Here is a 14,050-nt window from a genome sequence, read left to right as displayed (position 1 = left end):
GCCGCAGCCGCGTCCAAGCCACCACAACGAGGGGGAAGGAATTAAGACAAAACCATTAAATTCAATATAATTAAAATTAAAGGAGAGGGATGCGGACAGCTCCCACCGCAGCCTCATTACCACACGCTCTGTGGTGGGGCTGTGGGGGATATTTCCCACCACTAAGGGCCGGGACAAGGGGGTCCTTGCCCGTCCCAATTCCCCCCTCCCCGGCGCGGAGATGGTTGCGCCCGGCTAAAGGGGTGGCCACGAAGCACGTGGGTAAGAGGCGGCGCTCTAAAGCAGCTAAAAATAATTAAAATCATTAAAAACACAACAAATTAGACCCCCAAACCACCCCGGAGCATGCGCTGGGAGAGGCTGGCGACGGGATTCGGCCTGGACAGGTGCTCCGGGGCTGGCCCTGCGTGGAGAAAGAAGCGCACTGAGGTTGCTGGTCCCCTCCCCTCTAGAAATTAGCAATCAACTTAAAAAGAGGAATTTTGACCCAAAATATGGACCTGGCCTGCGACAGGAAACTAGGGTTGACCGAGGTGATTTTACTTCCAGAAACGATAAGAGGGGCTGCTGAAAGATGCTAATATTTTAGGGAGCTTGGAGGATTTGGTTCCCCCAAATCACCTGCTCCAGGTCCATCCCCTCCCAGATCCAAACGCGGAAGCAGCTTTTGCCCGAAAAGGTGGTTTGCAAGCCGAGAATGAGCACACGGAGGCATTAAACCAGGAGTTTGGTATTTATTTTATATTTTTGTGTGTGTGTGGTTTGTTTTTTTTTTTTTCCTTGTACCCAGAGGACGACTGTAACCCGTTTCATGGCCAAGCTCCCGCACGCCCCTTGTCGCCCCCAAGCCCCCGCGGGGTACGCAGCCGATGGGTTGAGTGACGAAAGATGAACCCCCTCCGGTGAAGGGTGAAGTGCTCTGGAGAGGCAGCACGGCTGAGGAAGGATGGATGGACGGACGGACGCAAGGCAGGAGCCCAGAGCGCTGTCTGGTCGGGGAGCAGACCTGGAAGGGGTGGGTGAGGTGGGGTTTGGCACTAAGAAAGGCAAACGGAGATAATCCGTCGGAACTCGGAGGAGGGCGAACGCTGCTGGCTCTCGCCGCGGGGGTTTCTCAGCTCTCCTGCTCAAGTGGATTAGGTTTGTGACAGCCTTTGATGGTCCAAAATCCACCCCAAGTTGCCTGTACCGTTTGGTCTGCTTGCAAATTCTCAGGACGGACTTCCAGCCCTGGAAGGGAATCGATTTACCCTCTTGGGGGAGCTGGTTCAGCCTTCGTCCTTTCCTCAGCAGAGCTCAAATAGCATCATCAGTTCGTTTTTCATTAAAAGAAGCTAATATACAGAATATAAAGCACAATATTTACAACGTTAACAGTAAACAGGTTCATTTCCACACTGATCAGTAGTCTGTTTGAATGTGTATAAAAGAAATCCTTACATGACCTAAGAAGGAACAGACGAGAAGTGACACAGCACGGGGGAAAGAGTCATCAATACCCTTCTCCTCCTCCCATTTAAACACATTAAATAATAAATAATAATTTTATTATTTCTTTTTCTTTTTTTTTTTTTTCCATGGCAGAACCTTGCTATGCACACTTTAGCCACAGGTTAAGGTGTTTTGAGGCCTAAGTTGCAATGTGAATTTCTTTTGGTGAAGCCACGTTACACGAGAAGTGTGTCTAGTGACCAAGCTTTTGATCATCCTCAACCCCTCCCCTAATAATCATTTTAGGATTTCAGGTTAAAAACAAAAAACCAAACACCCCCCCCCCCCCCCCCCCCAATAAATCTTGTGCAGGGATTGTCAGTTTGGATAGCCCACAAACCCAAGGGGGGTTTGTGGTGCTGGGGTGGGTTCTGCCATGGAAATGACACAGGTTTGAAGTCACCCCCAGGGGCTGTTTGAAGCAGTTAACATCCTTAGTTCCTCCAAAAATGGAGCCAGCCAGACCTACAAAGCACCACTTTTACTTAACAAAAGTGCTCTTCTGTTGGAGTGCCTCGAGTTAGGAGGGAATTGTGATTTCTAGAAGCATCAAACACCCACTTCTTAAACATAATTTGTTGCTTCTTCAAAAGAGAAGCTTTGAAAGGCTCCCACTAACGTGGAAGGGTCTTAAGACACTGAGCTCCACACACACAAAAAAAAAAAGACAAAAAAATAAAAAGAAATAATCAAGTGTTTCTTCACTGCTCTGCCAAAGACTTGGGTTCAAGCCTTCAGTGCTCCCCTCTCCACGAAGGGGTTGGCAAGGGGTTGAGTTTAGAATTTGGCAGGCAGTGTTTCTAGTTCACCTCCAAACCCAGCATGATGAACCCCAGGATACTACACGTGGCCTTGGTCGGTGATTTCTCATTTAAAACTCAAACTGATAGAAGTTACACTCTCCTCAAACCTTCAAATCAAGTGTTTGGGTGAGGACACCGAAGGCAAAGATGTTTAAAACCTGTGTGTGACCCTTGAGGCCAAGTCCTGGCTCAGTGCAAAAGAATTAAAAACCCCAGAAGTCCTCAAGCAAGATGTGTTAGATCCTCCTCAGGCTGTTATCACACCAGGAGAGTGCTCTCAGTTCTGCTGTGAATGTTTTAAACATCCAGCTCCCCAATGGGAAACACAACCTGACACTTCCCAAGTATTGCAATTCTCTTCCTCATGTGCTCCAACACAAACATTCTTCCACCTCTTTTCTTTTTTTTTTTTTTTTTTTTTTTTTTTTCCAGAGCCAAGGGGAACAGAAGGAAGGAAACAGCTGCTCTAGGGAGACTGCAGGGCTGTGAGCACCCACCAATGCCTGGGGCCTTTCCTCAGCCAACCTCAGGCTGCTGACCCCACTTGGCAGGAATGGTTATGCAATCAAAATATCTCCTGTTAGCAGCTTTAGGCACCATTCTGCTCTATTCTTTTTGCTTTACCAGGCTCTTTCCAATCCATTCTGCTGTTGACAATTTCTCTTCCAATCAGGCAGAACACAAACTCCGTACCCCTGGGCTTAAAAGGGGAGGTTTTTACCCTCTCCAGCAGAATGCCTCACCATCAGGGGGAAGAACAAACCAAACTAGAGGGATCAGCAACACTTCTTCAGTGGCAGAAAAGCTGTTAACCAGCTCAGCTTTCCCATTCTTGCTCCAAGGATGCAATGGGTGAGTGCTCCACAGCCCTCCCTGTCCTATTTGTGTCAGTGGCTTGAAACCCATCTGAGTCCCACCAGAGCAGAAGGATCCTTTACAAGGCAAGAAAGCAAATTGCATTTGCCAACAGAATTCAGTTTGCACTTTAAAAACCTCTAAGAAAAACAGAAGATATGCCGTGGTTTTATAAATAGATTACACATTCAGCTTAATGAGTTTCATTCCACCCCCCTCCCCCCCAATGCTTTTTTTGTTGTTGTTCAAAGAATTTGCCTTTTTTTTTAATGTGAACTAATTATTAAGTCTTTGAAAAAAAAATATATAATCATCATCATGATAACAAATGGTTGTTCTTTGGACCTTTTTTTTTTTTTTTTTTTTTTTTTTGAACAACATGCATCCACAAAAGCCATGGAAAAAGTTAGTTTTGTACAAGCCCATGGCAGGAAGCAGAGAAGTTTAATGCCACTGCCAAGGAGAGAACAAGAACAAAAACTCACCCAAAACAGTTTGCTTCCTTCAAATCCCCTTAAAAAAAAAAACAAAACAACAAACAAAGAAAAAAGTGGAACAATGAGAGGATTTTCTGATTGTTCAAGTCTAAAAAAAGTGTCAATATGACACTGCATTAAGACTGGAAAACAGGAGGGTGGGGGGGGGGGTGGTAAATAAAGTATTTACAGCTTTACAAAGGAAGAAAAAAACAAAAAAGCAAGAGGTCATCAAAATCATTTCCAGCATTTTCACCAGGGTTTGGGTTTGGTTTGGTTTCTGGCAAGTTTTTGATCTGGTTTCTATACACAAACAGGACCACTGGCAGTTCCAGCAGCAGCATTAGAATCATAGAATCAGCCAGGTTGGAAGAGACCTCCAAGATCCTCCAGTCCAACCTATCCCCCAGCCCTATCCAATCAACCAGACCATGGCACTAAGAGCCTCCTCCAGGCTGCTCTTGAACATCTCCAGGGATGATGACTCCACCACCTCCCTGGGCAGCACATCCCAATGGCAAATCTCTCTCTGAAGAACTTCCTCCTAACATCAGCCTAGACCTCCCCTGGCACAGCTTCAGACTGTGTCCCCTCTTTCTGCTGCTGGGTGCCTGGGAGCAGAGCCCAACCCCCACCTGGCTACAACCTCCCCTCAGGGAGCTGTAGACAGCAATGAGGTCTGCCCTGAGCCTCCTCTTCTCCAGGCTGAACACCCCCAGCTCCCTCAGCCTCTCCTCTCAGGGCTGTGCTCCAGACCCCTCCCCAGCCTTGTTGCCCTTCTCTGGACACCTTCCAGCACCTCAACATCTCTCTTGAATTGAGGAGCCCAGGACTGGACACAGCACTCAAGGGGTGTCCTGAGCAGTGCTGAGCACAGGGCAGAATAACCTCCCTTGTCCTGCTGGCCACACCATTCCTGATCCAGGCCAGGATGCCATTGGCTCTCCTGGCCCCCTGGGCACACTGCTGGTTCATGTTCAGCTACTGTCACCCAGCACCCCCAGGTCCCTCTCTGCCTGGCTGCTCTCAGCCACTCTGTCCCCAGCCTGTAGCACTGCTTGGGGTTGTTGTGGTCAAAGTGTAGAGCCCTGCACTCAGCCTTGTTCAATCTCATCCCATTGGCCTCTGCCCACCCAGCCTTGCTTGCAACTAAACCAAAAGACCTCCTTGGGATACAATCCAAGGGCCAACCCTTGTTAGCTCCTGAAAGGTCGATCTGCTGAGCCCTCAAAAATGAAAAGAAAACCCCAACCCCACACCTGGAGACACCTTTTCTGCTTCACAAATGGGTTACATATGGCTATACAAAACAGGCACCAACAACCATGGTGTCTCACTGTCACACACATCACCACCAGACACATTATATCTCTACCCTCTACTGTAGACCCACATCCCTCACAACTTACCAGCCCTGTTAGAGATGCTCCTCCTAATTATGGCTGGGAGATCAACTGGAGGTTACAGCTCATTTCAACAGCTCCATTCTGCTTCCTCACTTCCCTCAAAATAAGGATATTCCTTCCTACCCTCAACATACCAACTACCAGTTTCCAAACCAGCTTTTTTTTTTTTTTTTCTCTCCTTCTAGGACAATGAATTTTAAAGGGGAAAAAAAAAAAAAAACCCTTCACACAACAGAGCAGCTAAGCTGGATGGCTGTTAAAATCTCCACTCCCAAAGAGCATTTCAGAGCTGAGGAGAGCTGCCCAACAGCCTCCAACGAGGCTGATCTCACTGTGCAAGGAGAATGCTTGACAACACCACCTCCACCAGAGTCACTAAAGCATCACAGACATCCAGCTTTGGCAAATGGTTTCTCAGCCTCCTGAGAAACTCCCTATTAGCAGCTCAAGTTCATAACAGGCTTGAAAACCTTTAGAGTACTTGATTGAAAACATGCAGTCCCAGCCCCCTCCACAAAAATATCTCCTTCTCCTGTCCCTACCCCAACCCTAACTTGCAGCCCTGGCAAATGTGACATTTACCACTTGGGCCACCTAAGAGCTACTAGAAATGAGCACTTTGGAATCAAGTTTCTCTTCCAGAGAAAAGTCACCTACATTGACATGATGCAACAGGCTTTGCAGCAGCAGCCCCTAACCCACACCACAGGAACCAAGAACTTGGTAGCTATTCTATGAATACCAAAGAATATCCTTGGATCTATTAACTGGGACAGAAGCCATCCATAGGGATTGTGGCCTCCCTATTGTGGATCCAGATGGATCATCCTGGTCCTCCTCCCTGTTCTGAAAAACAACAGGGAGCCTGTTTGATTGATGTGGCCTAAAAGCACCATCCCACCAAGCAGGAGATGGGGACAAAGAGCAACACAGGACACTCAAACTGAGAAGCCATTCCTCTAGCCACAAGGTCTAAGTGCAAGCAGAAGCCCTCTGAGATCTTGCTCCTCTACATCACTGCCTAGGAACATGCTGTTTGCTCAAACACTTTGTGCTCCTTCTGGGCATAGCAACACTGATCTCTACTGGCTGGATGCTTACTGAGTTCAGATCAATCCATAAAAGGCTTGGAAACAATACTCAGGAAGCTAAAAAAGATTGCCCAGCTCTTTACCTTCACACAACACTGAGAGGGGGCTTCCATCAGGTGTCTCCCTGCCCAGTCCTAGCACTGCTCCTACAAAGGAGTTTTTATGTTTCCTGGCAGAGGAAAAAAAAAATACATTTGGTATTTGCTCTGAGTCTTGCAGCTGCCAGGGAACCACACAGTAACCTTTAGGCAGGATTAACTACACTTTTAGTCTTGGTCTAAACCAAAACCAAACAAACTAATTATTGGCTGGGGTTTATACCCTGTTTTTACCTGGCTGAGGTGCTACAATTACCATTAACAGCTTGATGGTGCCTCAAATGCCACCAAGTGATTTGACTTTGGATGCTGCTTTCTCCTGTGTTAAAAATACAGATTGACAATGCTTAGGTCTTTTCCTTTTTCTCACAGAGAAAGCACATGGCTGTTCTTCCCCAATTCTAGGGCAGGTTGGGATTCATTTTACTCCTAAAAAAAAAAAAAAAAAAGGATTGCAGGATTTTCCCAAAGTCCAACTTTCCTGAAGAACAGAGGTCTGCAACTCACCCCAAGTGTCACATCTCAAGCTTCTAGCTATGCCACCACGTGTCAGCTTAGCCTGATGCTTCACCTACCCCCTCTCTAAACACCATGAAAGCAGCATCAAATGGAGTCACCTCCCTGTCAGCAAAGGAAAATATGCAGACACCATGGTTTAAAAGTAAAAAATCCTGGGGGAGGGAGGGAAAAAAAGAGGAGGAAAACACAAAACAAGAGAGGAACTGAAGGGCTGATTGCCCTCTTAATCCAATCACTGGAAACAAAGGCATCATGATACAGGATTCCTCCTCAACAGAAGCTCTACAGATAACTACCAAGTGCAGAAGTGGTTTTGGTTTTGTTTTTTTCTTTTCTTTTTTAGCTTTCCCTTCCCCACCAGAGAAGTGTAGCCCAGCAGGGACCAAACATTCCATAGAAATAAGGCTAGCTTTTGTTTGTTTTGCATAGTAGTTTATCAGTGATAGTCCTACCCCACTGGACCCTCCCTTTTGGGCCACCTGCTTTGCCACCAGGCTGAGACCTGCTGCTTCAAATCCTGGTCTCTAGCAGAAAGCTTGGACCTATTTCTTCCAAATTCCTTCCTTCAGCTAGAAAGATGAAGAAATTCCTTGGGTTTTAGGATTCTTTTCCTCCTAAAAAACTCTGTCTGTAAAGCTGCTGTGATGTAGCAGTGTTCACACAGTTCAATTTGGAGCCACTCTGGTTTGTGCCAGGCACTGGCAATGGTGAATTGTACCATGATTGGGTTCATTTCTCATTTTGCCAGGGTTCCTTTTGCCAACCAGTGCAGCAGTTCAATAAAACCAGAAGCTTCTTGAAGTACCCAGAGCCTTTTGCAGCACCGTTCTCTGCTGCCACCAGGTTGTATTTAAATACTTCTATTTATATATATATATATAGAGATATATATATATATATATATATAAAACCACCTGCTATTAAGATTTCACTGGAGCTCAAAGTAGCTCAGCTTGGGGCAAAGGCACAATTAAACCACCATGGTTTTCATACAGGACTCTGCATTTATGATTTGTAGAACAATAGAAATTTACAGCACCAATCCTTGGGTGGGGTGGGGATGCGTGGAGGAGTGAGTCCTTAGAAACCCTGTGCAAGGACTTTTCAAAGTCTTTTTCTGTGGTTTGTTTTGGGGTTGGTTTGTTTGGTTTGGGTTTGGTTTTTTTTTCCTCCCCCCCCCCCCATCATGGTTTCTAATCTTTTCTTGGATCTTCCCTTTCACTGGAATGCTCCAGCTACGTATCAGCTGACCATGGGCTCCACGTCCGTCTCTCTGTCCAAGTCATCCTGAATTTCATCTGTGTTTCCTGAGTCACTGCTGGCTACAGAGCTGGGAGATGGAGAATTTCTGTGGGGGAAGATTCAGAGAAAGGTTCAGACAACAAAAAACCCACAAAAATATGAAGCATCATAGAATTATAGAATATGCTGGGGGTTGGAAGTGACCTCTGGAGATCATCGAGTCAGAGAGCAGGATCACCTTGGGCAGGTCACTTAGGAACACTTCCAGATAGGTCTTGAAAGCCTCCAGAGAAGGAGACTCCACAACTTCTCTGTGCAGCCTGCTCCAGGACTTCAGCACCCCCACATCAAGGGAATTTTCTCTTTGTGTTGAGGTGGAACCTCCTGGGTTCCAGTTTGTGTCTATTGCCCCTTATCCTATCACAGGACACCACTGAAAAGAGACTGGCACCTTGGGGAGGGACTTTTTAGGATCTCAGGTAGTGATAGGACTAGGGGGAATGGAATAAAGCTGGAAGTGGGGAGATTCAGGCTGGATGTGAGGAAGAAGTTCTTCCCCATGAGAGTGGTGAGAGCCTGGAATGGGTTGTGCAGGGAGGTGGTTGAGGCTCCATCCCTGGAGGTGTTTGCAGCCAGGCTGGATGAGGCTCTGGCCAGCCTGATCCAGTGTGAGGTGTCCCTGCCCATGGCAGGGGGGTTGGAACTGGCTGCTCCTTGTGGTCCCTTCCAAGCCTGACTGATTCTATGATTCTTCTTGCTACCCACCCTTCAGAACCTTGCTGTTCTGCTTTATACTTCAAGTTCTCATCTCTAATTCAGTGCCTTCCATCTTCTGTGAGGCCTTTTGTTGTATCAGCAGATCTTTGTTAATCTCTGATGTGTTCATGACCTTACATGCTGTTACAGACTGCTACATGATCCTGAACAAAATAAGATTCTCTAAAGGACAAAGCTTTGTGAGTCCAGAGGAGGCCACAAAGATGATCTAAGGGCTGGAGCACCTCTGCTGTAAGGCCAGGCTGAGGGAGCTGGAGGTGTTCAGCCTGGAGAAGAGAACCTTAGAGCTGCCTTCCAGTACCTGAAGGGATCCTGCAGGAAGGTTGCAGAAGGATTTTCATGAGAGTGTCTAGAGACAGGACAAGGAGGAATGGTTTGAAGGTGAGGGAGAGCAGGGTTAGAGTGGAGCTGAGGAAGAAGTTCTTCAGTAGGAGGGTGGTGAGACTCTGGCACAGGTTGCCTGGAGAGGTTGTGGATGCCCTCTCCCTGGGGGTGTTCAAGGCCAGGCTGGATGAGGCCCTGAGCAGCTGAGTCTAGTTGAGAGGTGTCCCTGCCCATGGCAGGCAGGTTGGAGCAGATGATCTCTAAGGTCCCTTCCAACCTGAGCCATTCTAGGATTTTATTGCAAAGTACAAAAAGTTGCAGCTCAGCTGGTGAAGGGCCCAGAGAATGAGTCTTATGAAGAGTGGCTGAGGGAACTGGGACTGTTTAGTGTGAGGAAGAGGAGACTGAGGGGAAACCTCATTGCCCTCTACAACTGCCTGAGAGAACAATAGAGAGAGGTGGGCACTGGTCTCTTCTCACAGGTAATTAGTGACAGAACAAGAGGGAAAGGCCCCCAGCTGCAATGGGGCAGATTTAGATTAGACATGAGACAAAAATTTTGACTGAAAGAGTTGTCAGACACTGGAACAGGCTGCCAAGGGTGGTGATGGGAGTCACCACCCCTGGAGGGGTTTAAAGCTCATTCAGATATGGTTTAGTGGTGAACTTGGTAGAGTAGGGTGAATGGTTGGCCCTGATGATCTCAAAGGGTCTTTTCCAACCCGAGTGATCCGACGATTCCGTTGCCTTTAAAGCAACTTGGCAGGAAACAAAAGCAAAATACATTCTTGCAGCATCCCCCCCAGGGCAGAGTGGTAAATATCTTCTTACCTGTCAGCTGAGCCTTTGATAAGCCTCCGACAGGTTTCCATTTGCACATCCAGGCCTCTTTTCATGCTACACATTTCCATGTATTCGTGAAGGTGCCGATTCATGTCACTCTTGGCCGTGGCCAGTTCCAGCTGGAAGAAAGAAGAGGAAATAATCAACCTGCCAGCAGCTTCTCTCCCACCTCCTCTCCATTTTACACAGTGGTGAGGGTGCTAAAGCTGCCCAGAACCAAACCAGGCCATCCACACAATATATATTCAACCTCAGTGCTGTATAGTGCCAATGCATTCAGAAGCTTGGGGAGTGTATTTTAATCAAAAGCTCAGCAGCCTGAGTTTGTTTGGTTTGTTTGGATTTTCTTCTTTTCCCGCTGCTTGGCATCTTGTTTGTCTCCAGTAATTAATGAAAGCACATTCTAGGCAGGGCAAAGACACTGAGAAGCTATAGCTGTTGTGGCTGGCAACCTCCAAGGCCACAGCTTGTAAAGCATTTCCCAATGTGATGGTGGAGATGCAAGAAAAAGAAAGGGGGGAAAAAAGAATAAATGGTGCAGTTTTATTCTCTTTGTTCTGAAGAGTTTCTCTCCTCCAGCTACAGGCCATCATCTCTGGAGGGATTTAAAAGCTGTGTAGATGTGGTGCTGAGGGATATGGTTTAGTAGTGTTGGGTTAATGGTTGGACTTGATTCATAGAATCTGGTTTTATATTCTCTGTAGTTCTCCCTACTTCAGGCAGGAACAAAAGTTCAGGTTCATAGAAGCACAGAATGGTTTGGGTTGGAAGGGACCTTCAAGATCAGCCAGTTCCAACCCACTTGCCATGGGCAGGGACATCTTCCACTAGCCCAGGTTGCTCAGGGCCTCATCCAACCTGGTCTTGAACACCTCCAGGCAGGGAGCATCCACAGCCACCCTGGGCAACCTGTTCCAGTGTCTCCCCACCGTCGCTCTAAAGAATTGCTTCCTCCTCTCCAGCCTCAATCTCCCCTCTTAAAGGTCTGTCCCAGCCTAAATGATTCTGTGATTCTCTGCTTACTCAGCAATAGTGCTGTGTAGAGGATGGTATTTAGAAATAATCCCAAGGGTATGGCAAAGAAAAATGCTTTTGTCTTCTTAGATATGCAGCACTCCACCTTTCCTCCATGGGTGTACCAGACCAGGACACCCTTCATGTTTTTATATCATCAGGCTCCCCTTCCTTACCTCTATCTGCCCTATTGTTTCTTGGTATTCTTTGTCTCTTGTTTTAAAGAAAGACTCTGTTTCATGGATCAAGTTTCCCAGGTTTTCTTCCTGTAGGGGAAAGGAGGACACAAAGAATTAGCAGGAAACTGAGAAGGAGTTCAGAGGCAGGCTGAAGATTTCCTTGTCTAACCTCACTCAGGAATGCAGGTTCCTGTGCTTTTTCAGCCAAGATTTGTTTAAGACATTCTTACACAGACAAGGGATCATAGAATCAGAGAATCAGTCAGGGTTGGAAGGGACCACAAGGATCACCTAGTTCCAACCCCCCTGCCATGGGCAGGGACACCTCACACTGGGATATTCTGCTCCTTCAAACTGGCACACCAGGAAACGTTTTTGTACCAGGAACAGGGTTTTGTACACACAAAGATAAAGCCTCTCAAGGAACCTACAGAGCAAGGCTCCAGCAATTAAACACAGCTACCTACAATAAACCTGGGGAGGGACTTTTAGGATCTCAGGTAGTGACAGGACTGGGGGGAATGGAATAAAGCTGGAAGTGGGGAGATTCAGGCTGCACGTGAGGAAGAAGTTCTTCCCCATGAGAGTGGTGAGAGCCTGGAATGGGTTGTGCAGGGAGGTGGTTGAGGCTCCATCCCTGGAGGTGTTTAAGGCCAGGCTGGATGAGGCTCTGGCCAGCCTGCTCTAGTGTGAGGTGTCCCTGCCCATGGCAGGGGGGTTGGAACTGGCTGATCCTTGTGGTCCCTTCCAACCCTGACTGATTCTAGGATTCTACCTGATGCATATGCCAAAGAACCAAGCCCATCCACAGCCTGATCACACTGAGATACTCTCTAACTGCTCTCAGCCATCAAATAAAAATTCCCCCTTGCACTACCCACCCCATCACTTGCAGCTTTGTGCTGGAATTGTCATTTTTCCAGTGCCAGCTTTTTTGCTCTCAAGTCCTTCCAGCCTCCCTTACCTCACAGGTACGCTCTGCACCCAGCTCTTTCCTATTGAAATTCTCCACTTGCCTGCTGGCTGAAGCCAGCTGACTCCAGCACGCTCCTGATCAAACAGCCCACACGAGAACATGCTCTGTCCCAGAGGGGACATCCTGTCAGACAACAGCCCCCTGTTATCACCCCTGCTTTGGATTGCCAGCACAGAAAAAAAAAAACCAAAAAACCACACAGCACTATTTCATGCTGCCACAAAGAGCCTGCAACAACCTCATTGTTCTCTTTCGTGTTATTTGCTACCTACCTTTTTCCAGGAGAAGAAATTATCCTCCATTTAATTCAACCTTAATTATGTTCCCATCCTTGGGCCACATCTGCAGCAGCTTTATCAGGATCCTACCTTGGTAGCAATGTGTCAGGCTAACCAGTTACAAGAATCATTCCACTTATCCTTTTATATGCAGCAGGGCTTTAAGGAGGAAGGTCACCAAAGAAGGTGGCTGGGGCAGCGCGTAAGGACGTGAGAAGGAATAAAGCCAGCGGAAGGAAGATTCAGGCATGTAAAGCACTGTGTTAAAGACCAGGCACAGATGGAGCAGTCTTTATTCTGCATCTCCATCTACAAGCCAAATCTACCCTTGCCTTGGATAATTTTTCATTTAGAAGGATTTAAGCTGCTTAAAACCTTTACAGAGTTTTTTTCCGCGCTGCTCCTCCGAGAGCTGCGCTGAGGCGTGCGCGCAGGGCTCTATGCAAATCAACCTGCCACTAATTCCAGCACATGGGCTGCATGTCAGAGCACTCTGCCTCTCTCCCTGCTCCAAAGGCACCCAAGCAGGCTGCTTTCTGCAGCCCCAGCACCTCGGAGTCATCTCTGCGGTTCCAGCCCATGCCAGACGATGCACTAAAGGGGGAGCTGGAAATGAGCGCAGGCCCCTGGCAGCCAAGGCAAGAGAACGTGCAGGGGACTGCTGCCTCAGCATCTTTGCACTGCAGTGACAGTGGCAGCAGGCAGGATTATTGCACTGAACTGTCTTCCTTTGTGCTCCTCAAGGATCAGCCAGTTCCAACCTCTGTTGGAGCTCTGTGAACCACCTGACACCCACCCCTCAGCTATTGATAGACATTGATCAGATCCCTCTCAGCCTTCTCTTCTCCACACTAAACACCCCCAGGGCTCTCAGGCTCTCTTCACAGGGGAGATGCTCAAGTCCCCAAATCATCCTCCTGGCTCTCCCTTGGACTCTCTCCAGCAGGTCTCTGTCTCTCCTGACCTGGAGAGCCCAGAACTGGACACAGGATTGCAGCTGTGGTCTCAGCAAGGCAGAGTAGAGAGGTAGAAGAACTTCCCCAGCCCTGCTGGACACCTTTCTTGCTGCTCCCCAGGATCCCATTGGCTCTCTTGGCCACAAGAGCACATTGCTGTCCCATGCAGAACTTGCTGCCCACCAGCACTCCAAGGTCTTTCTCTGTGGAGCTGCTTTCCAGCAGGGCAGCCTCTAACCTGTCCTGGTGCCTGTTGTTATTCTTTCCCAGGTGCAGGACCCTGCACTTGTCCTTATTAAACTTCCTGAGGTTTGCCTGCAGCCAGCTCTCAGCCTGTCCAGGTCACGTTGGATGCTGCACAGCCTGAGGGGTGCCAGCCAACCCCCACCAGTTTTGTATCCTCAGGAACTTGCTGAGGGTCCTCTCAATGCCCTCAGCCAGGTCATTGATAAAGATACTGAACAAAACTGGATCCAGTCCTGATCCCTGGGGGACACCACTGGCCACAGGCCTCCAAGGTGACTCTGTGCCACTGATGCCAACCCTCTGACCTCTCTTGTCAAGCCAGTTTGCAATCCAGTTTTCAATTGTGTGATGCTCCTGGAGCCACAAGACATGCTGGAGGGCTTCTGACCCTCACTTGGTGCTTTCAAACACTCAGTTTGAAGGAGCAGAAGAAATGAAGATTGGTAAACAAACTGATTGCACAGGCTGAGAAAGCA

General features: G+C 47.8%; 1 protein-coding gene across 1 annotated transcript in view; it reads right to left on the bottom strand.

Moving 5' to 3' along the window:
• Positions 1 to 7,981: 7,981 nt before the first annotated feature.
• IFFO2 (intermediate filament family orphan 2) overlaps positions 7,982 to 14,050 on the bottom strand; it is a 55,893-nt gene continuing 49,824 nt past the window's right edge. Inside the window, exons 7-9 of the mRNA XM_054394997.1 lie at positions 11,116 to 11,205; positions 9,914 to 10,044; positions 7,982 to 8,087 (exon numbers count right to left, since the gene is read on the bottom strand). Coding sequence (XP_054250972.1) covers positions 7,982 to 8,087; positions 9,914 to 10,044; positions 11,116 to 11,205 — 327 coding nt within the window. The remainder of the gene's footprint in view (positions 8,088 to 9,913; positions 10,045 to 11,115; positions 11,206 to 14,050) is intronic.

Source organism: Indicator indicator, chromosome 32, assembly GCF_027791375.1.
Source record: "Indicator indicator isolate 239-I01 chromosome 32, UM_Iind_1.1, whole genome shotgun sequence".
Lineage (NCBI taxonomy): Eukaryota > Metazoa > Chordata > Aves > Piciformes > Indicatoridae > Indicator > Indicator indicator.
The sequence above is the reverse complement of the archived record's forward strand: the minus strand, read 5'-3'. Positions and strand labels throughout refer to the sequence as shown.